The sequence below is a fragment of the Echeneis naucrates genome, chromosome 6 (assembly GCF_900963305.1).
Source record: "Echeneis naucrates chromosome 6, fEcheNa1.1, whole genome shotgun sequence".
Classification (NCBI taxonomy): domain Eukaryota; kingdom Metazoa; phylum Chordata; class Actinopteri; order Carangiformes; family Echeneidae; genus Echeneis; species Echeneis naucrates.
This window is the reverse complement of record NC_042516.1, coordinates 1,762,988-1,789,567: the sequence shown is the minus strand read 5'-3', so window position 1 is coordinate 1,789,567 and position 26,580 is coordinate 1,762,988. Positions and strand designations below refer to the sequence as shown.

The following is a 26,580-nucleotide window of genomic DNA, read 5'->3' as shown; positions in this document are numbered from 1 at the left end:
GTCTCAGTGCTTTCAAGTCCAGATCAGCAGAGAGCTGCAGTGATGGTAGTTTCTCATCCTGAGTACCATCAGGACTAAGACTGCAGTTTGCAGTGAGTCACAGAAGAAACTGAGTTGTAGCTAGACAAGATATAAACATTTATTCTTGTTAAATAAACAAAATAGAAAATATAAAGCAGCTACAAGAGTTAGAAGTAATTGTATTATGGTTCTATTTCTTTCTATGCACTCTAGTTGAATCTTTATCTCTGTTTATAATTTAAAAATGAAACATTTCTGATCTGGATCATGGTGAGGCAGTTTGGACACACTTTCCCTCTCAAAAGAATAACTGATACCATATACACATTAGGTGTGTGTATTAACTGGGGTGGGGCTCCGATGAGGGGTTAGTGAGGGGGGGGGGGGGGTGGCACCACTGCCTGTCTTTGGAGATGTCTCAGGATGTCCAGGATGGAGTCCAGCTCTACACGGAAAGCCTCCAGCTCTCTGCTCTTCTCCTGAGCCAGATGTTTCCAACGCTCCACCTCTGGCTGCTGATTGGCCTCCAGCATCTGCCACGACCCACCGATCACCTGTGGGCAAGAGGGTGGGAGGGAAGTTACCATCTGTGCAAAAAAACAAGAGAACCTTTCCCTGTATTAGTGGCTGCAATGTGCCTGTTTTACACTACGAAGCTTCTCAAAATGGGGTTGCAGGCATGAAACTGCCACTCTCAAGTCATGCTCAATGTTGAGCTGAGATCTGCATTTTGTTTTCAGAGAAGCAACAGTCTGTCTTGTGTGTGTGATGGTGCTGGCTCTTTTGTGGTCCACGTCACAAACTTAGCCATGTTGCTCACGGCTACCTGTTACCTTGTTGTCCTGCTGCAATTATCATCCTGACGTCAATCATTGTTTTTGCACTTTAGTCCCAGGTTAACTTTTTCTCCCAGTCTCCTATTGCTCATTAATCATTTCAGCCATTAATTATTACTCAGTTTGCGTGTGGGTGTTTTGTTTAGAGTTAATTACTTTCTTGTTAAAAAAGAAAAGCATTTACAGTAAGATAGGCATAAAGCACTGTTAATTCATCAATCCTGATGTTGAAAAGTAGCCACATTCAAAGAAAAAAAAATACCTCTGGCAACACCACTTTTTCTCTGCTGTCTCAAACAGGAAAATTCACGTTACAGGTCATTACATTGCTGAGGTTGAAAAGGACCTGATTTTAGATGGACAAATGTAGGAGCAAAACATATCTCTATCTTGTGTACCTGCTTCAGCTCCTTCTCTCTGTGCTGATGTCTAAGCTCCATCCTGATGATCCTCCTCTTCAGGCTGCAGAGGAGTTTCGCCTCTGGACTCTGAGCCTCTTTAGCTTCCTTCAGCTCCTTTAGCAGTCTGCTCAGCTGTGTGAGAAGATAAAATGAACCACATTGACTGAAATTTTAGTTACAGTAGTTAATTTTGAAATACACAAAAAAACAAACCAAAAAAAAAAACAAACTTATGACCCTGTATTAGCCTCTCAGACTGACTACTGGGAACAAAATGATCAAACCAAGAATCTTTCTGTGACGTGAGCAGGTTAACCACTGTGCTGTCCAGATGAGTTTGTGATGATGTTGACTGAAGTACTTATGTATATTAGGAAAATATTACAAAAAATTAAGACAAACAATAATCAAAAGGCTCTTGCATGTTGGATGAAGCCTCGCTTCAACAGCACCTGCTTCTGAAGAGCATTCTCTTGGGTCCTGGATGTTTGCAGTTTCTCTTTAGCACCCTTCAGCTCTTTCACTTGCTCCTGCAAATGTTTCACCATGACCTGGGTAACGTTAAAAGGCATCAGAAACATTGTCAGAAGTTCCTGATGCCAAGGCCAGAGATGGATGGTGGGTGGACATGTACCTCCTGACTGTTGATCCTATTGGCCTGTTCCGCAACCTTTGAGGAGGAGTGTTCCAGGGCTTGGGCGGCACGCAGCTGGTCTAACTCCCTGAGGTGCTCAGCCTGCATAGAGGACAGCTGCTGTGCAGAGTGCACCTTCAGCCTTTAACATCACATTATATGTTTGCATTTAGCACATATTATCAGTTCATACACTGTCTCGTGTTCATGCTGACACACCCACCTGGACAGCTCTTCCTTAGCTTGAACAGCTTCAGCCTTTAATACCTCCTTCTCTTGCTCACAATGCAGCTGCAGCAGCTCTAGGCGCTGCCTCAGAACCTCATTCTCCTCCTGGATCTCTGAGATATGATTCACTGTGACAAAGATGGAACTTTAAATGCACCATTCAAATATAGGACAACAGTCGCAAAACCTTTATGAGAGGTTAAAAGCATTTATGTTATTACCCCTCCCGGCCAACTGGCTTCTAAGAAATCTTCATGGTCTTAATGTAAGAACTTTTGCTTCAAACACAGAATAAACGCTGTGGGTTTCCACCATGGGCATGAGCTGCAGTGCTACTCAACATGTTGTGACCACTCAGTAGTTGTCACTACATTTTTATGAGCACTCATTACTCGAGGTTCAGATCACTTGCCCTATATTTTGATCTCTATAGTCAAAATTAATTAATTACCTTCAATCATCTGCCTGGACACTCCAAGACCAGATGAACATGAACTTTAGACTACAACCTTTCCTTCTAAGTAAAGCACAACGCTCACATAACTCAAGTAAGCTGTAAGTAAGAGAGGCATCATAAGCCAATATCTCAAACTCTCAAACCATAAACTGAGCCATGGTGTTCACAGCCACAAACCCATACTAAAGACAAATTTTACACACAGGAGCATGTTAGTAGCCATCTCAGTTGCAGAGACATTCACACCTTCAAAAACATTGGGCTGGTAAGTCTTCTCATACTGAGCAGCTGGAACTTTTCCTTGTGTATCTCTTTCGGCACTACAGGGGGTCTTTGTCAGGGCTGGCTGTCGTCTGGTCTCTCTACAGTGGATTTCAGGTTGTGAACTGGGGACAGCCAACATGTTCCTCCTCTCTTTGTGCAGTTTGTCCACAGTGCGGCTCAACTCCTGAATGGTTTGTGTTTTGGCAGTAAGCTCGCGGTTCAGCCGCTCTATCTGATCATAGAACGCTGTCTCAGTTTGACGCTGGTGACGGCCTGGATTTGGCTGGTCCTACATGGTGGGAGAAATGACAAGGGAAATTTCTGATTCTGTCCTTGGGTTCAGGTTGTAGCTGTTCCTATACTGACCTTGTTTTTGAGCTGATGCTGGAGGAACTCAATCTGGTTAGGGAAGGATTTCTCTTCTTCTTGGTGAGTTTCCTTTACCGGCTGTAGCTCCTCCTCCAGACTTTGAACCTGTGACATCTGCACCTTGGTCCCATCTTCTGAGCTTCTTGTGTCAACTTGCACTTTCTGTTCCAGTTGCTGCTCAAGCTCTGAGATCTGCTGCTCATAACGGAGCTACAAGAAGCAACCAAACAGACAGTTATCTGATACATTCTCTACATGTCATTTGCATATTTTTAAAAAAGCATTGCTTTTGTGATCTGAAACTCACTGAGCTATTTAAAGTGGAGGGGAATGGCATATTTGGGTGATAATGCTTTCATTTTCACACATTGCTCCTAGGTCAGTTATAAGAATATTGCCAGAATGTATTGATGTCAGCTGCACCTTGACACTATGGAAACGTTGCTCCATGGCTCTCAGACTCCTTTTGGCTTCCTTGTCATGATCCTCCAGTTCTGCCTCCAGACGCAGGATCCTGTTCTCCAGCAGAACATTGACACGACTGGGTGGACCTGTTTTAGTGGCCACGTCCTCCCCACCAGCGCTGGCTGCAGCATATATAAGCGCAGGAAGAGAATTTGGGTTTCTGTGTCTTAGTATCTGCTCAAGTTCCTTCACCTGGTAAACAGAAACAGACAGCAATGAAGAGAGACAGCTGTGAGGTCAGGGAGTTTGACAGAGGTTTGTAAGTGGGAAACCTGTTGCTCCAGGTACTGCATCCTCTTCACATCTGCTGATTTCTCTTTGGCCTTTTTTTGCTGCCCACTGCTGCATTTGCCCACTTCCAACTTCAGGGTTTCTACCTAAAATGATGACAGCCAACACAACTGCAAAACAAGGGCTGCTTTGGAAAAGTGAAAATAACCTCTTTCCTAATCCTAACCATGGAGACATCTTGAGGAAAGATGAGTACTTGGGAAAACACAACCTTGCTGCAGAGAGCTGCAATTACAGTAGGCTTTTTTCCTTTGAAAACAATTTATATTTAAAGACTTTGGAATCAGAAGTAAATATTTCTTTAAATATATAAGTACATGTAGTTTTCTGACATGGGTGCGTTTGGCATTTCCATTACTTTGCTAAATCCAGTATATTCATTTCAGTGACTGAGTCACTGAATGGACACATCAAAGGCACCTTCATCTTAACAATAATGTACTTATTAGTCCATAAATGTAGCTTTAATATTTCTCTCCAACCTCTCCTTCAACAAATGTGATGACATAAGAACATTCTCAAAAACAAAAACACTTCTGTTATTGGGTGACTTGGAGAAGGTTATTCATCTTTTAATTTTCTATTAAAGCAAACATGATGCATCTTACCACAACCTGTTGTGATACAGCAAAGGGCCTGAATGCTTTGGTAAATCAGATGGTGATGTCAACTGAAAATGACAATTATTAGCTTTTTGAAATGTTCAGCACATTACGCTAACCTGATACTTTCATTATGGTTTCTGTGTCCTGGCTGAATTTGGTACATGTGACACATGAAGAATAAAAATATAATGTTCTTTTTTTTTCTTTAGAAACGCTGTATTCTAGCAGCTGAATGTGGAACCTGGGAAATGTTAGAAATATTTTATGGTAAAAATAGAACCTATGTCTAACCCAGTGAAAAGAACACGTTTACTGTAAATGTAAACAAATGTATCAACACAATGTCAGAATGGAGCCTCACCTGCTCTTTGAGTTGATGTATCTCTGCTGTAGCAGCCTTCAGTCTGCCAGCATCTCTGTCCAGCAGCTCCTGGTTCTCAGAAAACCAATGCAGCTTTTTGTTTAGGGCAAACACTTCCTCTTTGTGCTTGTCCTTCAATACACTCACTTCAAAATCCTTATCACCTGACACAGTTAGAATGGACACATGTCCAAAGGTCACTACATATTCAGTCGATTAGAGTCTCGCCTATAATCTTTTAAAATCTAACTTTTCAGCTGTTGTTGGAAAGTTTAAAATTCCACAACCATCATATTCTGTATCCAGTTTCACCTGAGGCGGATATGGCCTGGGCTTTAGCCAAGTCTCTCTCTTTCTTTGTGAGTTGCAAGTTGACCTCCAGAGCCTGCTTCTCTTGCTTCAGTCGGCATACTTCCTCTGACATCTTATCCTTATTCCTCTGCACGCAGACACAGGTTTATTTAATCTCATGATAAGTGAATGGACTGACACTGATATTCATTCTCAATTTTTATTTATTTTATTTCTAATGCTACTTACCTGAAGTGTATTGATTTGAGCTAGCAAGTCTGTAATGCGTTGGGTATGATCCATTAAACAGATATTTCCTGCAGGCATTGAGGTTTTACTCAGCTGGTCTCTGCTCAATATGGAAAAATGTCAGAGAATAAATTAAAAAACCCCAAATATATTTCAGACAAGACACAGTTCAAATTCACACAATCACTGAACCAACCTTGTGTATTCCAGCTCATTCAGCAGCGTGCGGTTTTCATTGAACATGGCCTCCTCATTGGCTTTGCTCTTGGTCTGCTCAGCCTTTATCTGTCGGTACAGCTTCTCATTCTCCTGCAAGACAACTTCAGATCAACTGAGGTTTTTTAAAAGTACCAATATTAAATATTTAGTATATGTGTGCCGTATACACTTGACATCTATTACAATATATTTTAAAACCACAACCTTTTATAGCTATAGGTATACACATGTAAGCTTTCAACTGAGCTGAAGTACAGGAGCAGCCTTGGAAAACTAACCTGAACTATACTGAACTTCCTTTTCTGCTGGGAGCATTCAATTCACATGAAAACAGATGAAGCCCAGAGCTGGCAACTAAAGAAATGTGCCTCTCTATTGTTCCCCTATGCTAATATGCAACTCCAAATCTGTAACCTATTCTGTATTTCTTTGTTCATCACTGTTAAACTTTTTTAGTCTTATTTATCACTTTCATAAAGTATATAAAAGTGAACTTTTTTGTATAGTTAAATATTTGTTCATCTCTCCTCAAGGAATCACATAATGTCAATGGCATACAATTCTTCCTCCTGCAGAAGCTCTCCTACATCTCCATTTTGGAATGTAATTTGTTAAAATCTGTTTTGCCAAATTTTCTCTTCTGCCTTTAATTCGGGTTAGGGTTTTTTAGGGTATATGTTAGCGTCTCCATGTCTCATTGGCACACCGTATATTGTTAATCCAAACCTCTTTTTGTCTAGCTATCACAACTTTTGGCTGCAATATACCAAAAATAGAGAAATTTGTTCCCCCCCCCACCCAGGGTGAGAGGTCTCCAGCTTTGAGGGGAGTGACTAGTTACTCAATGTTATACAATAAATGTATTAAAAACAGAACAAATGAAATCAATAGAGCAGATTATAGATGGACATCAACAGTGGGGCCAGTGTTCAAGGGTGACAAACCTGCTGGTAACCTTTAATGAGCGTCTCCTGCTCCTTCATATCTTTCTCAATCTGTTTGAGTTTTTCTTCTGTTGCAGGGTCTGAGGGCTGGACAAACATCTTCCTCTGACTTGCTTCCTCTGCACTTCGCAGCTGAGGAGTTAAAAAAAATCCTTAATACATTATACCAAAGTAGTGTTACTTTTCAAACAACAGTTATCTGCAGCACTGTCAAGAACAGATGTAAAGAAATTTTGTGAATGAACTGCATTCCATCATCTCTCTGGGGAGTCACAGTATGGTAAACTCAGAAAGTGATTTAAAGCAAGATATTTTTGCAACAATTAAGGCATGAAATTCTTATTTTTGTTCTTAAGGTATGGAATTGTGAGTGTAATGTGTGTGTGTTTGTGTGAACCTTGATTTGAAGCAGGTAATTCTGCTGTCTGAGAGAGGCTAGCTCCTCTGCTCCTTGTTTTATCATCTGCAGCTCCTTCTCTTTCTGAGCAAGCTGTACTCTCAGCTCCTTCACCACGGAGCCATACTCCTCCTCCTCTTTCTGCAAGCCACATATTATCACCCACATCAGATGGCCCAATATCTGTACTAGTCAAACCTGACAGTGACATAATTCAGTTCACTCACTCGGTGTGTGCAACCTTTGGGGATGATTTACACAGACCAGATTTATGTATATATGTGTTTATTTTCCCTCTATTAGTTTGTTTTGAGACTTTCTTTGGTCTTACGATGAATCACTGTTTAAATAAGATAATTATTTGTTTCAAGTAGGGCTGCTCAATTGCAGCAAAAATCATAATCAGTAATAATTTGATCAATATTTAGATATATATTTAGGATCATTTAACAGGATTACTCATTGAATTTGGAAACAACAGGCATTTATTGAACTAAAAAGTAAAAATAACTATCAACTATCAATATTTAAATGTGTAGAATTAAAGATAACTATCTAGCATTAATAAAAACAATACAGCTATACAGCAGTCTGTAAAAGTATATTAAATTATTTATTGCAACTCAGTTAAAAGTCAGTATTAAACTGAGGAAGTGGAGTTCCTAATAAAGTGTTTGGTAGGTTTAGCAAAGTTACAATGTACCCAAGATAATGTTTGTTTGTTTTGTGATGTTTCATAAAAAACTTTCCACCATGTCAGTCAGAAAGAGGTGGGGGGAACAACGTGCAGTATAGGTCTGTGGGTTGGGATATGTGGTGCTGAGGTCACCAAGCGCTCATTTTAAGTCCATCAGTGAGACACCAATTCTTTTGTATTGGAGCAAAACTTAATTTTCCAAATGTGAACCGCAAGCTTAACATTTCTCTTCTCTGAAGACATAAAGACAACTGCTTTAAAAGAAAGTGGATGATTTGAAAGCAACTATGAGTTTATTTGAACTCAGATTCAACATGAAACTCAATTATTTTCACTACTGTCTCTTTCCCTTGCAAAACAGGAACATACTTTTGGTGCTTGGTAATCATGTCCAGCAATTTTCTTACATTGCTCTTTGCAGGATGAAGTATCAGTGTGGTCTCCTGGTGCCTGCTGGTGTTGACCTGCTGTTGGAGGACAGCCACTAAGGACTGCACAGAAGCCACCAGCTCGCTGCCAACCTTCAGACCTGGAGCTGGTAATCAAACAAACAGAAGTTTGTTCATCACCTGTACATATAACACATGGCTCCAAAATGAAGATGTATTTTCAGAGGCATGCATGATGAGTATACAGATATCTGAGAATGAACTATACCATAACAAAATGTGCTAGAAATGAAGGTGCTGTGTATTTGATATATTATGGTATAATTGATGATAGTATCGTAGTGTATTGTGAAGATACTGTCTCGTCTTCAGATCTGTACAGTTAAATAACTTGATCATTTGTGTGTCAGTGCCACCAGTAACCTGCATCCTCCTCTTTGCCTTGCTTCATTGTAGATTTTTGTGGGTATTCTGGAGAGCAGGTTTTAGCTGTAGCAGTAGTTCGACTGATCCGTGATGGCCTGGAAGACACTGCAATTTTCCCCTCTGTCTTCCTGCCTCTATTGGTGGGTTTCCTCAGTGGAGTTGTGCAAAGTTGAGAAATGGTGGAGACCTGTGAGGGCTGGAAAAGTTCATCATGATAACACAAAGCTGTACTAAGAGACGTGTGACATACACCGATCAGCCATAACATTATGACCACTGAGATGTTACATGGATAGTATTGATTATTATTATATGGTTACAATGTTACCTGCCAAGTGGGTAGGGTCCATTAGACAGCAGGTGAACATTTAATCGTGAAAGTGAACGGTTGAAGCAGAAAAAATAGCCAAGTGGACATCAGAGACTTTGTCAAGAACCAAAATGTGATATGTAGACCACTTGAATCAGAGTATCTCTGAATGCTGGCGTTCTGTGGAGTGTTACCGGTCTGCAAGGGATCTACAAGAAATAGTCCAAGGAAGGAAAACCACTGAACCACAGACAGGATCATAGAAGCCCAAGACTCATTGAAGGTTATAGAGTGAAAGGTACACTGTGTGGTCTGGTCCATCACCAGAGCTACCATCACTCAAACTGCTGAAAAAGTTGAAGTTGGTTCTGACAGAAAGAACATAACAATTTGTTGTGTATGGGTCTATGTAGCTGCAGATCGATTAGGATGTTGATCCCCATTCACCGCCAAAACATCCTACAATGGACACATGAGCATCAGAACTGGATCGTGGAGCAATGGCAGAAGGTGATCCAGTCGGATCAGTCAGGTCCTCTTTACATCATGTGAATGATGGGTAAGTACCCATCTCTTACCATGGAAAGATATGGTTCAACAGGATGAACCTAAATATTGTTGAAACCAAGTCGAGTCCTTTGTGTAAGCAATATTATATACTATATTATTATTATGTCAGTTGTCACTTGCAGCAGGATAATGCTCACTGCCCACCGCAACAACAGTTAAGGTATGGTTGAAGAAACAACAACCAGTTCAGGGTGTTGACTTGGGTCGAAAATTCCCCGGATTTCAGTGGAATCCAGCATCTGTGGATTGTGCGAGACAAAAAAAGTCTGATTCGCAGAGGGTTCACCTCACAACTTCCAGGATTAAGGATCTGCTGCTAAGGTCTTGGCCTAGACACCACAGATTCAGCAGTCCAGAGCCAACCAGGGCTTATTGGGCATAAAAGGGGACATACACAATAGTCAGGTCGTCATTATGTTATAGCTGATCTATATAATTGTACGCTTGATGGAAATGCAGAGGAGGCATTCCTTGTATTTACACATTCTATATTTGTTCGATCCAGAGCCCCTGTAAGCCCTAAAGCAGAATGGCCATTATTTTTAACTAAGTTGGTATTTTCTGATGATACAAACAACTAACAGCTTAAGATTTTGTATCAGTTTGATTTTATTGGAAGAGAACTTTTTTGGTTGCACAGTTTCTGCACAGCACAATCAGAGAATTATAATAAGCAAAGTTACTATGAACACATTTTCTATAAACTGATCTGTGCAATATATGTAATTAAAATCTACAAATCCAAGCAATAATGTCAAGGAGAAAAGTTTGACGTTTGCCTTACCAGTTTCTTAATTTTGCCAGCTTGAGAGGAATTATCAGGAGAAGACTTGTGATCCTTCATCAGCCCCTCTACTTCCTCTCTGATGCTCTGCATCAGGTCATGGTTGGAGGTTTCTGGCGAGCTGGAAGTGAGTCCCTTGGCTCTCTTTAATCCTACAGTATGATGACCCTTTCCTTCTCCGTTCATTAGTGACTCTGTATAGGCTACATCTGAGAAAGTATTTTCTGTGTTGGATGTTTTTCCTCGTGGTTCCAGAGCACTGCAATTAAAGATGGTAGAGAAAACATTTATCAAATTGTGAGTTATAGTTAATAATAAAACTGGCTGGTTGGACAGCAGCATGTTTTTGACTTGAGATTATTTGTGGCTGGTTCAAAAATTTTCACTGACATTTTGTAAAGTCACACTGTGGTAACAATGATGACTAAGCAGATGACCTACTGATGAGAGTATCTCAGTTCCTCATGCATAATGTCTTCAAATGTGAAAATCCAGATATCTGAGATATTTCATGCAACAACTGGAGCAACCAGTCTATGAACTAAATGTCTTGTAATATTATCATTTTGAATAATTCCAAGATATTGCAGGTCTAACCTGACAGGCTGGAGGATGAATCCTCTGATATGCTCCTCCCCAAACCGGATGGGCCTCATCAGCTCTTCTGCAGTAGGTACGTCTAAAGTCAAAAAAATATATAGTACAGGCCAAAAGTTTGGACACACTTTCCTATTCATTTGAATGAGAAGGTGTGTCCAAACTTTTGGCCTGTACTGTGTACAATTATTCCTCACAGATCCATCCAACCATGTTTATGTAGACATCTCAGGATAGCAGATGTGTACCGTATTTTCCGCACTATAAGGCGCACCTAAGAGCCTTCAATTTTTTCAAAAGCTGACCATGCGCCTTATAATCCGGTGCGCCTTATATATGGATCAATATTGATATTGATCCATATATATATCTGCCAGTGGATCGTAAATGCCTGGGCTGATATATCAGTCTCAACTGTGGTCCGAGCTTTCAGGAAGGCAGGAATTGTCACTGAACTGCCAGACAACAACAGCGACACTGACTCGATTAATGACTTTGATGAGACGAAGCCGGGCGTGTTGGATGCCGCATTCGCCCAGCTGTTCAATTCGGACACTGAAGAAGAAGAATTCGAGGGATTGGTAGATGAGGAATGAACTGATAAAGTGAGCTTTACGTGTTTCTTTTGTATGTTTACAGTTGAACAAGGTTGGTCATAATGTGAATATGGACATTAACGCATAACGTAACGTAACGTAACCCCAGCCTCTACTGTAGCGCCTTATATATGAAAAAAGTTTTAAAATATGTCATTCATTGAAGGTGCGCCTTATAGTGCGGAAAATACGGTACTTTGAAGGACATGGCCCATTATGCTGTTAGCTTTGGCTAAATGAGAACCTACTTTGCTGAACCAGTGCTTCTCTCCAAACACATTACCATGTCTAAATCACAGTGTTAAAGCAGTTTCCACTCAGGCTTCAAGAGACCAAAAGAAAAAAGAATCTGAACTATACCTAGGGACTACCTGAGCACTTATGTAGTCATGAGAAAACTCAGTCAACTCCTACATTAGGATGAGGATTTATCATGCCTGAAGAGACCTGAGACATGTCTGACCCGATTCATTGGTAGAAGCAGGGTGGAGGGACTGTCTGCCATGTTGAGGAGAGGCAGAAGGTGACAAAGGTTTGTGGATACTTTCTTCGCCCTCCAGAGAATAATGACGATTATAGTCTTCTGAATCCCCCACAACATGGATCTCTCTGTAGGCCTTGTGAAGAGCCTCTATGTCGGACCCTCCACTCTGCACATAAGAAGGGCCTGTGAAGAGGACACATTCACTGGACTTTATTATAAACAATCCAAGGCTAAACTAAAATAAGCCAGTGTGAAAACTGTGGTGAATCTTAAGGTCAACAATGGATCAGTTTGATATAGATAGGCCCAGTGATTTATTGTGAAAAATAAAAATTTGTTCTTTGTGGAGGACAACTTAAATTGTAACTAAGGTCGTCATGGGCTAAAATGTTTACATTGAGTTTTGTTGAACTCCATGGATCTACCACCATGGGTCTCTGGATCTCCTAACCAAAACACATCTGAAACATCTATTCCCTTCCTAAAACCACGCCTCTTCAAACCTGCTTTCTCTGTTTAGCTCATGTCATATTTTGTTACATTTTATACCTTGGATTTGCATTTTATCTTTCAATTCTTGTTATGTGTCATTGAACGCCTTGAAAGATGCCTATAAATAGAATATATAATATTTTTTTTTAAATGAAACCACTAACTCTAGAAGTTAGACTTTAGGTACTACCAGGATCCACAACAATGGACTCAACTCCATTCTGAATGTCAGAATCTTTCACTCATTAGATCATATGTATCAAACTCAAAGCGAGAGTGAGAACTTAAAGGGTCTGATTGTCTTAAAATAAGTCAAATAATAAAGTCAAAAGTGTGCATTGACCATAAACTACATTTCCCACAATGCATGCCAATTATGTTACCTGCAAAGGTAACATAATTGGATCCCGCCACTAGATTGCTGTGTATCCAGATCAATGCAATCTCCCACAGTTGGAATTGAGAAATATAAATAATAATAAATACTAATAAATCCCAAAATGTCAAAGAAGACTAAAATTGATGCAGATGGAAGGCTGTTTCATGAAAGATAGGAAGGCAAATACATGTCTATCCTTCAAGGAGAAAAACAGGTTTGTCTTTTGTGTTATGAGGTGGTGTCGGTTGTCAAAGAGTATAATCTATGTCAGCATTTTGACACCAAACATGGAGAAAAACAACAAATTGTCACAATTGTTGGTTGTACCTTTATTCTGGCCCTCTCAACCGTGACAAAAAAAAGTTTTGAACAAAGTTAATGTCATCACTGGTGTTGGATGATATTTTTCTTTATTCAATTGGATGGTTTGATAGTTGATTGATGGCATAATGTGGGTTTCTTAACCTGATAAATTAAAAGGATTTTTAGCAAATATATAGTTTTTTACATCTATGTAAATGCATATGTAATATGAATAAGTAATAAATCGAGGGTTATTTAACATTAGGAGTCGTTACAGTTTATACTGTCTTACATTTACACATGGCCCTTTGGGGGCAACCATTATGCTGATGTGGCCCTCGGTGAAAATGAGTTTGACACCACTGCATTAGATAAAACACTAAAATATTAAAAACAATCAACATGCACCTACAATTTCAGAAAAGCGTTTTTTCTCTTACCTTTGGCAGTAACTGGAACTATTCTTGACTTCTGAGAAGCAGACAACATGAATTAATTAATGTCATTATTACATCCAAAATAAACCAATATGTTTTCCCTTCACATTGTGATTGCAGTTTTAGTGTCCTAGTTTTCAGAGCTGACCTCAGCTTTGAATCAATCCAGCCTGACTTTCGCCAGCCATAATTTTCTGTCTGTACTAGTTCAATTACTTGACAGTTACTCAAAAAAAAAAAAGTTAAATGCAATATCCAAATGCAGAATGGCCTGCAATATCATGTGTTTTTGGTACCATTAGTGTTAAGGTAGCCAACAAGGCTCAAAAAAAAAAAAAAATCACATCAACATTTATTAAATTTTATTTCAACCACATAATGGTGTGGTCACTTAACATCCTTAGGATAAGAAAAATTATACATTTTATTCAAATTCGGTGCTGCAATAAGGTTTACACTCTACAACAAGTTGTCCTAAATCTTATATTGTGTGGCCCCTGGTAAATCACCTTAGTTTGACTTTCTAATGCTTTAGCCAACTGTGATGAACTTTCCGCTCTTCTCATTACAAAATACACATTTCAAGGTGTTAACTTTCACCTCCGTGATGTCATATGTTGATGAATTCCTGTTAGTTAGCATTTCATCAAGTTTTATTCTCAATACATTCATTGGGGTGTGCTCACTTTTGCACCATGATCTTAAATAACTTTGTCAGAAAAGTCCCAGCTTTGTATTTGGTATTAATATCATTTAAAACAAATAGACCAGATTTGTTTGATAACTTTACTGAACAGGATTCTGGGGAAAGTATTCATTCTAAAGAGAGATGGCTGTTTTTCTGAGAAATCAATTTGAAGTGCAGTCCTTTGGACTGTAGTACTGTAATTTGGTTAATACTTTTATTCCTGTACTTACATTGAGTGTTGAATTCATATGTTCAGTTTATATGATTTTTATCTTTTTGTCTAAACATAGTCTTTATATCGAATTTTTATGTGACAATTTGACATTGTGAACAATTACAATGTATTGTCATTCTTAGTTTTATCATTATATATTCCAACTACAGACCTCCTCCTGTGGCTCTTTCCCACTCTCCTCTTCTTCAAAGTCCTCGCTGTAGTGGGGAGAACCTGTAAAAGCAGTGAATGAAAAGTTTGCTTGTTATTGTGAAGAATCTCAATTATCCTGGTCATGATTATCTAAAAAAAACGTATAAACATTGATCCAAGAGGCTTCTTCAGTTCTGACTAACTAGCCTTATCAAGACCACTGACTTGATTCAACACCTGAGGCCAAGGGTGAATGGTTTTTAAGTCACCTGGGAGGGAATGACAGAGTTGTATAGGTTATATACTGTGTGTATATATATAACTGGGATAACTGGTGCTGTATACCTCCTCTTCTGTTGAGAGATGGTTTATCTATTTTGACTTAGATGTCCTCTTTCACTCTTTAAATATGGACATTGACTCTGGGTCTGAAAACCAAGATCAAAAGACCGAGGTCTGATGGTATTGATGTCCGTGTGTAAATGACATCTACCACTTGATTTATTTGCTGAGAAAATCTTTTCCTAATGAGTCCTTGGTATCTTCCAAATGGCAGCTCACAAAACAATGGGTAATTTGGGTCGATACTCTCCTGGTCTGTTGCCAGGTTTGTAAAAGATAGGAATGATTGCTGAAAAGCAGCCTGAGTTTCTCAGGTACTCCAGACGTGTAGAATTAAGTTCTTTTGTTTATTCTTTTTTCTTTACTATCTGCAGTTCTGCTGCTCGTTTTGGATTTTGCATTTCCACAAGCTCTTAATCCATCCTTCAAGTGTTTGTGCTCATCTTGGTGTGGGCGCTTGTTTTGCATATCATCATCTCAGGTTTGCAGGATTTTGGTAATTACTAGCTTACTGTATGATTTAATGGGTGGTTTCAGTCAGAATAGATATTAGCATGGATGGGTGGATTTTCTGTATTGTCCAATGTGGAGCCTCCTGCCATCTTTAATGTGTTCAGAGTCTGAAGAAGCCACTTAGTCTTTCTGACAGCTTCTTAACAGTCATTGGCATGTCTATACTGTTCTCTGCTCAGTGACACACAGCTTTCCTTACCTGTAACACTTCGTGTTAGTAAAGGCAACTGATACCTTCGAACTGAGTTGCTTTGTTTGCATTTCTGTGGTTTTTCTTCTAGCCATTTTTTTTGCTGAGGTCAACTACCACTAAATTGTAATATGTGATTTTTGAAATTTAATCCATTGGCTGGGATATCTGATTGTGTAAATTCTGTTTGGCTTTTTTGTTTCAGCTTATTAAGATTGTGGTGCCTTCTTAATTGAATTTTCATTCAAACCGTCAACAGAGAAAGGACTCATCTCACACTCATATTCAGTAAATAAATAGGAGACCTGACTAAACTGCAGAGTGAGACAAATAATGCTTACAAGCAAAGGTTTGTTCTAGCTTCATTACTCTAACCTGAAGAGGTTCTGATGGTCTCTTTGATGCTGTCCTTGCTTTGACAATCATTCTCCTCCTCTGCTTCGCCTGATTTCCTGCAGCAGAGACAACCATCATCATTGCATTGCAGTCATCGCTGTGATCTTAAAAGATAGAGTAGCAGCAGAGCCACTGCATGAGATACCCATTAAACAAAGATAGGGTCTGCAGTTGCTGCTTAATTAACTTAACAGAACAACTGTCTAATCCAGTGATATCCAACCGATGTGCCTTGGCACATAGGCACACCGTGAGAAACCACCAGTTGTGCCGCGGGCAGACCACCACCCAACCGGCACTCCCAGGCTTAGAGTAGCAATCAGGTGAAAGTGGACAATCCTCCGCAGCACATCCACACCCAATCACTGGTCTAATCACAGGGTACATTTAATAAACTAAACCTTGAAGAAGACTAGGCCATTCAGATACCTGAAAGTGGGTGTGAGCAATGTGTTGTGTTTGAAACATCTCCATCCATAGTGTATATTCTCGTTGTTGTGTCTAGTGGTCTTTAAGCGTCTTTTTGGTTAATATTAGACCGAGGTCATTTCCGTACCTAAGATGGGCACCTATTGTAGAACTAGTAGAGTCCAGCTCTCTGTTCAGCTTGGAATAATCTATTTTTGATGAAGTTCCTTCTTCAAGCTGGGCAAAAAACCTGGCTTTCTCTTCTTCTTCCTCCAGAGTGTCCAAGCCAATACTGCTCATATTCATAGCCAGTGCCATCAGTGACTCTGCACGCAGACAAACACACACAAAAATCACAATTGTTAAATTTCTGTTCTGAAAAATGGACCATCTGCATTAAAGTTTAATTCAGGTATGAGATCATTTAGACAGTATGTGAAGACCTCAGAGGAATAGAAACCTTAACCAGACCACTTGTGCATGTGAGACTGTATTTGATGACTTTTCTTCTTGAAGTGCTAAATGCTGAAGGTGTACTAGGTGTGATAATGACAGAGGGGAAAGCTCCACTTTTAGTACCTTAATCACTAATTTTTCATGTAGTCTTGTGGTTTTTCCTGTGCACTAAAGTCTCACCCTCTGTCTCTGTGTTGTCTCTGCTGACAACTGCTTTTAAGCCTTCTTCCTTCAAAGCAGTCTTTACTGGATTCTCATCTTCTTCTCGAATATGGTGAGACTTCCTCAACGACTTCCTGAAAGACTTTCCAGAACCCAGTAGTCCTGGAAAAAAATATCAATAGAAAGCATAATTCTTGAACTGGTAATTGATAGCATGATTGCCAGAATTTATGTGAAATAATCATATAAAAATTCTTGTCTTGATTACAGACAAAAGTCTAAATGACAATAAACTGAATATGCAACAATGCACAAAACCCACTGCATGGGCTAGAAGGTATTATTATGGATGGTGCGCAGAAACACATCACCTCCTTCCCAATGCACTAGACCAGTGTAAAGAATATAGCACGGTTCTTTGAATTTTAAGTTACTAAATTATACCAATGCACCAACAGACAGAAATGCAGGAAGCATACCTTTAACTACTGCACAAGTATCCAACTTATATATTGTGAGGTCCAGAAAGGGGGGGCTGGAGATTCCGATCTCCTCTTTAAAGATACTGTTGCCTCCACAGAGATTTCCCAGATCTCTGCTAAGTGCCATCCTGGACCTTTATCAAACAATAAATTGCAGTCTATGCCATAAATCAGCATAAACCTGCCTAACCCCGCAGAGAGGTACCCCTTCTCTGACCCTCCACTCGGGTCGGCCTGATAACATTATCAGGCAATGGATGCAAATTGCCGCTCTGGAATGCATACAGGACAACAAGGACACAAAGATTGATATAATAAGAAATTGGATATTCCAATCAAATAAGAGACTGCAAACATGTCAAACTGCGAGAAGAAGACTTCCCAGCTTTTCGAACCATTTTTCTACGAGATAGTTTGTCTGAGATAGAATTTACACTGGCCAATGAATTATTCCAATTATGTTTTTTATTTTTATTGTTTTACATATAACTTCAAACTTGGGTGAATGAAAGGCGTAGTTAAAATCAAAACACCGCCCTTGCTATGCCCTGAAGTTAAAGGGAGAAATCTGATTGGATCAAAGTCGCGCCGACAACTAGACCACACCCGTGGGTCGGCCCCCAAATAAAAGTAGTCAAAAATTTAATTTTAGGTAGTTTTTGGAGAGTTCTGGGGAAGTTCGGAAGAGGAGAGCTTCCACAGGAGACCTGACGAAGCAATAACAACCACAACAGAAAAAGAAACTCAGAAGTCAGAATTTAGCCGCTAAGCTACAGAGGCTAAGTTCCAAGTTGACTATTAGACAACAGTGAATCAAATTTTAATTTTAGAGCTCTCCCTTGTATCTTGATATATGATCTGCCATTCATTCGCCCAAATCCTCAAGAATCACCAACCGCTTAATTATCATTATCGTCGTATCATGCCATTCTATTTAAATATCCAAGCTCACCTAGTTAAATGCTTTTATTTACACCTGTATATAATGAGCATGTTTTTATTTACCCCTTTTTAATTAATAAAACCCCCATAAATTAAGCCATGGTTACACTCCTTCCTTCAGTAATTGTTAAGTCAATCCACAGTAAAGAACATCCCTTCAAGACTGAGACTTGATAAGAGGCAATGCAATACACAATCCTAGGCGCAACATATATGAGCACAGTGATGCATTTTTGTTGAGTAAGCAACACACATCCTTTAGAAAAAAAATGCAGCTCTGCCATACTCTCTCCTTTTCTCAAGTTCTCAGTCTACATTTATGGGCATTTGATGGTTGCCAGTTATTAATGGCTATCAAAGAATATGCCTCTCTTCTCTCTTGGCTCTTTCCTGTACTGCAGAAAAGATTATGAATAGAGCCTAAGGCTAACATGTGTGACAGACGTTATATCCTCTCCTCATTATTACCTCTCTCTGTTCCTCCACCACAGTGTTCGTCATCTTGCAACCATGATGCTGCTGGCTTCAGGGGTGATTTGTTACTGCTGTCAGCACAGGACTTCTTCTCAGAGGAGCCTAAATCCACAGAATCATCTGAAACAGACTAGCAGTATTTTTTTCTTTTTTTTGGTTGCTTATTTGTGACTTTGATGTTCATTAAGAAGAACAGTAATATTCACAGATAAATTATCAATGTAGTTCTGTGTAGTTCATACAACCCTTACACGAACACAAAACAGTCCATAAACAGTACTAGTTACCTCCTTTAAGAACAGCTCAAACTGTTCATCCAGCTCCTCCTTGGTCAGTTTGTGAGACATAGTGATACCGTCCACTTCATTGGTCAGTGGCAATCTAGACAAGTGATGGTAAATTCAAGTATAAACACCTAATCTACATCAATACATAACATATATTCTAATGGTGTCATCCACCAAATCATACTTCAGGATGTTCTGTTGCCACCACCACAACCCATTATATAGTGGTATGTTTTAATGGTTACAATAAAAGAGACAAAACATATACTAAAACAACTAGAAACAGCATATGCAAATTTAAGGATGTGCGCTTCTGCAGAAATTCAGCATATCATGCATAACACAAAGTCCATCTGACATTACCATGATAAAAGGATCATGGATCATCATCAGGATATTTTCTTTTAATTTTGATGATTATAACTTACAGTGACTAAAAGGCTGAAATCCAATATCTTGTAAAATTTTAATATTGTGAAAAAATTCGAAATTTTAGGTTCATGTTGTCTCACACTCACACACACACACACACACACGCACAGAGAACTCAAAAAACCTGAAAAGTTATCCTGAGTCTTTAAATGGCCTCTCAGTCTCCTAGTGGTTGTGTAGGTGACACAAATATGGGGAAGATTGCTGATTTGACTGTTGTCCAGAAGATGACCATTGATGGCTGCACAAGTCAGGTATGACTGTTGTGCCCTTGGTCTTGGTTACAGTTATGTCAAACTGTAATTATAGTTGGCCCGCGAGATAATCTCAAATGTCCATTAGGGCTTGCCCGCCCGTATAAAGCGCATGCACCGCTAATACTGCAAATCCCAGAATGCTATGCTAGTACGTTGGTGCGTCAATCAAGACCCGCAAGCACCTTCTGTTTACATTCATTAGCAACCTTATGCCACCCGTCCCAAAAAAATGGCCAAAAGAAAAGGGTTAACACTGAAAATGAACTCCAAGGCCACACATAGAGAGGCATAAGAATGTATTTTGTTTTATTTAAGTATTTTATCCAAATAGCAATTTTAAACAAAAGCAATATTTGGCCACTTACGCTTTAATAAGATCGGCCGTTAAGAAAATTAAGGAGTTTAGCATAGGTTGCTGTGGTGATTTCTCTTGGTCAGAAGAGGAGTACAGTTTAGGACTGAGAACTCTACAGTTAAAACTGACATTAACCCGAGTCCTGCTTCGCATTCCAGCGTTCAGAAGACAAACAATATGATTAAGTCTAAAATGTCCTTGGGGGACGCTGGGAGATTACTATCAACCTCTTATAACAGAGGTTTTTTATAAGCAATAATGTGTCGCATTGCTGAAACGTCGAAACCTTACGATAACCAAGGCCAATGCCAATTCACAAAACACAGCTCTACATAGAGGGATAGTCATTTTAAATTTATTTGAATAGTAAACGGCGCGCTGTGACAGGGCGTCAAGAGACAGAAACAAATGACCACTCCCGGTGCCTGGTGTCAAATAATGCTGTGCCTAAGAAATACAGGTACAAGTATTTCAATGGGATAAATCGGGTAACCCAAAAACCTGGATTATTACACGGGGTAAAGCACATAAAAAGGACTAACCGTCATACAGACAGTCTAATGATGCATCGCTCTTCTATTTTGGATAAAACATTGACTTATATCCGGTTTTCCGGTAGGCTAATACTAACAGGATGTTAATTCGTATATCACCTTATCTGGGTGGCTTCTAATATCCCTTATATTATTATACATACGATTTGTGTCGACACGCTCACTCAATTTTGTGGAGTTGTGCAGTTTTCTGTCGCTGGACTGTAACTCACTTGTTTGTTTGTAGACACATGCAGCAGTTCCCTCGAGGACAACCCTCGGGCCCACCGATTGGCTTCCTACTCTTCTTCTACGTTTGTAAAAATCACCACTATCACCACCACAGCAGCCTTACTACCGCCCAGTGTTCGGTAAGAGTCACCTCGAGGTCCAATCTTCGCTGTCAGTGATGTTATCAGCCAGTACCTCCAAATTATTATCAGAAGCGAATTCACTTCAAACAAGGCTTCTTTAGCTGTACAAGAGAATACATACTTATTATTAAATCTAGTAGATTCTGTACCAATTAAAAAATGAACGCCAATACTTTCCCTGCCCACACACTCCTTATAATGTGATTGCTTCCACAACTGTAAAAATAAAATATGTTGACAATTGTAAAAATCTAAACTTTTGTCATGTATTTATTTATTTATTTTAAAGAATTTGGATCATGGATAAGACATATTGATACATTTATACTTTGTTTTATATATAACTTCAAACAATTCCTTTATGTGGAGAATTCAGTCCACTTGAGCTTTACTGTGCGTGTTCATCTAAAGCCAGAAATGTATAATTGATATATTATATCAAGATTAAGACCATTCTGCTGGGATTGCAGAAGTGTTGCATTAGATGTTCTGGGAAACCTTGTTGTTACAGCTATATGTTTTGTTTTGTATTTACATAAATCTGTTCAGCTGCTGTTGCCTACTCCCTTTAGTAAATGGGTGTTTCCCAAATTCCAGGATACCCAAGGGTTAAGTCATCATAAAGACAAATGATACTAGACAGGTTCAACTAGTACTGCTTCTTCTGTTTTTTTTTTTGTTTTGTTTTGTTTTGTTTTTTTTTTTTCAGATTGCATATGTCCAACTATAAACTGTAGAACTCACAAACCCATGGGTAAAAACATAGAGGGGTTAATACTGACGGGGGAAATGGTTTGCAGTCTGCAGGGGTTTTTATTTTTGCTTTACATTCATTTGACATTTATCTTTCCAAGCATGAAGAGTCCACGCTTCATGTAGGTTTATAGCATCATGTGCTGTCTTGCTTCAGGCTCCAGTGCAGAATCACACGATTGTAATCTTGCTGCATTACTGCTGCTCCAGCAGACAATATCTAGCCCTCCTACTCTAGGCCACTCATATACACACATACAACATCACTTACAATACAGTAATAGAATACGTTTTCAGTTTCGTATTTATATGCCTTTGCCATCAACTCAAATTCAGCTGAGCTGCAATAAACATGGACAGACAATTTCTACAAAACGTCACAAAAGTCACAAAAACCCAAGGTTCTACATGTACTTTACATCTGTATCTTTGCACTATTATTGTTTAACATTAGCTAACACGTTGATATGGATAACCTTCTATTTCACTTTCAATTACAGCTCTACAAACATACATTCAAATGCTAAATTTAACTAATATTTAATTCTGACAATGTACAATCTGATCCGACGTCTTTTTTTTTTTTTTTTTTTTTTTTTTAAAAGGTACATCACAAATATTCCAATTTGCTGTGCTGTGCTGGTGGTATTTGCTGCAATTATATAGCATAGTTGTAAAATAAATAAGTAGACATTCCTTCCGACAAACATGTATGGTAGTGCATTCTAACTTCTAACTTCTGACTAACTTTCTAGATGTGAAGGTGAGCATGTATGGTCGTATCTCACCCTCATTCTATATCAGACCCCAGGTCTTTTAGCAAGGACTGACAGATTTGTTTACTACAAATATTATTTTCTTAATTTTAAACCCATCAAGGACCAAAAAGGGTGGATTTTTTCTCTTTAAAAGCTGCAGTTATTAAATAAAGATCAATATAAGGATCTTCAGGTATTATTTTTACCTTCTAGTACAACAGAGGCATCGACTTTTGTTAAAGCAGGCGCGCTGAGTTTGCAGTAACTTCTCATATTTTCTCCACTTGGTGGCAGTACTTAACTGAACATGAGTCTGTCTCTCCCCAGTGCCTGTGCACCTGGAAGGGCAGTCTGTCACCAGAGATCAGTAGTAATCTAATAAACCCTTCCCTATTTGCTTTTCTCTGTCTTTCAGAGGTCAGCATGGATCCATATAAACTCTGTTTTCACCTGCCTCTCTATATGTCTCTGTCCCTCATAACCTCGCACACACATACCCTTCTAACAATCACACTGTGCGTCAAGGGCACAAGAAGGGAGGGAGACATCATATAGGCTGTTTTCGGCTCTGTCCTCATCAACAGCCTTAAACACATCACACAGCAAACACAATACACTATTGCCACACCCTTGCGGGGTGTTGTTATGTTTTTTGTGACGCTCATAAGAGGGACAATAAAAAATTGAAATCATGTGATTGATAGTTATTCTTATATGACCATAATATAGAGACAAATGCAAGCTGGATGTTTTGGGGGCTTTAGTGGGTTTTTTTTTTGTTGTTTGCTTTTTTTTTTTTTTTTGAGCCAATATGGCATGACAGGTACAAGTACAGAGTAAATAAAATTAATTATGTTGGAATTCAATTTATCTTCTCCAGTTTCATGGCTTTGGTATTGAATAAAGAGCCTTGCATGGCTATTCACTTTCATTTTAACAGATTTTTGGAATAATATTTAATAATATTTACATAATAATAATATTTGGCCATAAGAAATATGGCCTCGGGTGCCTGCACAAAGTCAATAGACAGCTATAGCAATAGCCCAGAGTCACTATTATTGTTCTCTTTCTTTTTCTTATTATTACTCCTCTTATGTCAAAACTTGTCACATGTCCTAGGGTTTTTAGAGAAACCAAACGAATTATAAATCAAAATTTGTGCTATATATTTTCTCCACCTGATATGCTTTTTTGAACAATCTGTAGCTCTGCTTATGGAACTTGTTGTAGCAGTCACTGTCTAGTCAGTTCTCTGATTGGAGTTACCTTTTTGTCATAAGTCACAAGGACTTAAAGGCTCTGATATTAGAGCAGCCGGGACACATTTATAACACACACGCACACACGCCATCACCATTCATGTCTCCCATTTGCTCCAATACAATTTCTCACAAGGATAGCAGAACTGTCTATGTTTTTTACATTGTTTTCTTTTCCGCATTTTTGGCTGCAGAAACACCAAAAACTATTCCCTGCTTCAGGAACTTGATGTAGCGGTCACTGTCTGGTCTATTATCTGATTGGAGTTGTCATAAGTCGTCCTAGTTTGAGGGTGTTGCCGAGCCAAAAATCAGCTTGTTTTGGGTTCTCTCTATTCTCAGGCAGTTGTCCTGGCAACCATGGAGCTACAGGTGACAGCCGCGGGTGTGAGTATGTGCCTGTAGCTCCGGTGCAGACTCCTCTGCTATGAGAGCAGATGATCAAATGGCAAAGACTGGCATATCGAGGTGCATGCGCGCGCACACACACACACACACACACACACACACACACACACACACAAAACAACATATACAAAGACAGACGTACAGTTAACAATTTACAGATGCATATACAACAAAAGACATACACAAACAGACATATTTAGAGAAAACACAAGAAACTTGTGCAACAAAAAATCAAAAAATGGACCAGACTCAGTGATTACCTTCCTAGCAACAAACCTTCGCCCTGCCCTATGTGCCCTATAGATAATATCCAACTAGGCCAGTGAGCAGTGAATCAGTATCAAGTCTTTGGGGTCATCAGGTGGGAACCTGGGACTTTAGAGCAAATGAACCAATTAAGGTTTGTTTTAGACAGCATAACTAGTCCAACAGCTAAGCAGCATCTCTCATGCTGCCTAACAATTGTAGTATAACAATGCAGGGTTGGGCAGAACCATCAGTGTTGTAGTCCATGCTAAATTAACAGGTTGAGATGGGAATGCTGGCCCACACGCTCCTTATCATGTACGTCTGATACAAGTGCATCGTATCCCAGCCGTAATGAAAGCTTTGTCCTCTCCTGCCATGGTGACATTGGGATCAATGTCACCACTGTGAAAAGCTGCCTCCATCCCATAACCTTCCTCGTTCTCAACACCCTGATTCATAATCACATGTAAATGCTTCTTATGTAAAAGTAGCTCACGAGCATTCTGTTCTATCAAAGATAATGGGAGTAACCTTCAGTGAGACTTAAGTGCAGCTTCACTTCTTGTTCTTGATTTAATATGGATGATGGTTATTGGTTGAAATAGGCGAGGGCTATATCCTGACTCATTATATGGAAAACCTACAAATGAATGTTCTTTTATGATATAACTTTATTATGGTTTGGCGCTATATAAATAAATCTGATTTGATTTGAATAAATCCTGGTCTCACAAGGTTTTGGGTGAAAATAATGCCTTAAAAGGCAAGTAAGACACAACAAAAACAAGACTATTACCAAAAGATTAATACTGAGAGACTGGTAAATTGAAAGAAAATGCAGCTGTGAAACATGGTGAGAGGGGCTGCGCTGGACATGCTGACCTAAATTAGAGGAATCGCCTGTAGAAGAAATGTTAAATTAGCTTTACAGAAAACGACTCAGACTGACTACAGAATTCCCTGTTTAGTTCAGGTTGCAGCTTTGGAGGAGACATCACAGCCCTTTACAAAAATTCTGACAGTGTTTTTTGGAATTCAATAGCAAAGTCTTGCACTACCGATATGGCTCTTAAATCAATGGGTAACATCACCAATACTACATCCATCTTTAGTTACAGCCAGTCAACCATCTTTGTTTACAGTTTTTCTCTTTTAAAGTTTCAAGGACAAGTCAGGCAGCAGCACAGTGGCTCAATTCCTGGGCCTGGGCCCTGTCTGTGTGAAGTTTGCATTTTCTCCCCATGCCTGTGTGAGTTTCCTCGAGGTACTTTGGTTCCCTCCTACAGCGCAAAGACGTGTGTCATAGTCAATTGGTTACTATAAATTACCCAGAAATATGAGTGTTTGTTTATCTTTGTAGGTGTTGACCCAGCGACTGGAAACCTGTCCAGAGGCCTGTATCCCGAAACCAGATTTCATTTGATCAAGCTAACTTCAGGGTTATTCCTGGGTTTTCAGTCTCACAAAGGTGGGGTTATTTTCTGTTGAGATATGTCACATCATAATTTACATTAAATGGATAAGCTGCCCTAGAGCAGAGCATGTATAGAAGACCACCTACTGAAGCAATCAGTTGTCTTGGAAAATGGCCTGCTCATTCCAGACCAGCCCACTGATGTTGGCGATAGAACCATGTACAAATGATAGCACAATCAAGGCACAGTGGTCCGTAACTAGGTTTTTTTTTTTTTTTTTAAAGCGGACATGACAGGTCCTGCAGCATCTCCTGGAAAACAAGTTGTGGATCAAACCAGAGCAATGAGAGTTTCATGCTCAGTGTGTTAACTTCCTTGCCTATGCGATTGCTCAGGGCAGCTCCAACCAGATCCTGCCAAAATAAAGGCAGGCTCCGTTTGGAGCTGGAGGTTGGAGGCAAAATAGAAATAAATAAGATTACAGTAAGGTAGCAGCTCCCCTCACTAAACTCCCCTCTGTCAAACTTAATTTTCGCTGGTCTCAGAATGCTTTTCTGCAGTTAAACTGTTCTCTCAAGACA

At 39.4% G+C, this 26,580-nt stretch overlaps 1 protein-coding gene across 6 annotated transcripts; it reads right to left on the bottom strand.

Moving 5' to 3' along the window:
• Positions 1 to 125: 125 nt before the first annotated feature.
• cep162 (centrosomal protein 162) lies at positions 126 to 21,069 on the bottom strand. 6 transcript variants are annotated; one of them, XM_029503700.1, is made up of 28 exons: positions 21,014 to 21,068; positions 19,204 to 19,297; positions 18,911 to 19,046; positions 17,037 to 17,180; positions 16,549 to 16,726; positions 15,972 to 16,048; positions 14,571 to 14,632; positions 13,500 to 13,530; positions 11,865 to 12,068; positions 10,806 to 10,887; positions 10,209 to 10,467; positions 8,542 to 8,740; positions 8,137 to 8,264; positions 7,033 to 7,173; positions 6,636 to 6,767; positions 5,669 to 5,781; positions 5,473 to 5,575; positions 5,245 to 5,371; positions 4,933 to 5,096; positions 3,948 to 4,052; positions 3,634 to 3,867; positions 3,208 to 3,420; positions 2,824 to 3,130; positions 2,116 to 2,248; positions 1,893 to 2,034; positions 1,711 to 1,809; positions 1,256 to 1,390; positions 126 to 575 (listed from the first exon to the last, which is right to left on the bottom strand). In XM_029503700.1, exons 1-28 carry the CDS (start codon positions 21,031 to 21,033, stop codon positions 390 to 392), a joined length of 3,948 nt encoding a protein of 1,315 aa, XP_029359560.1. In that variant the 5' UTR covers positions 21,034 to 21,068; the 3' UTR covers positions 126 to 389. The 6 variants fall into 6 exon arrangements, 5 of the variants coding, with proteins under 5 accessions (XP_029359560.1, XP_029359561.1, XP_029359562.1 ...); XM_029503701.1 differs by having other exon boundaries at positions 5,473 to 5,572; positions 21,014 to 21,067; XM_029503702.1 differs by having other exon boundaries at positions 20,945 to 21,024.
• Between the last annotated feature and the right edge of the window lie 5,511 nt (positions 21,070 to 26,580).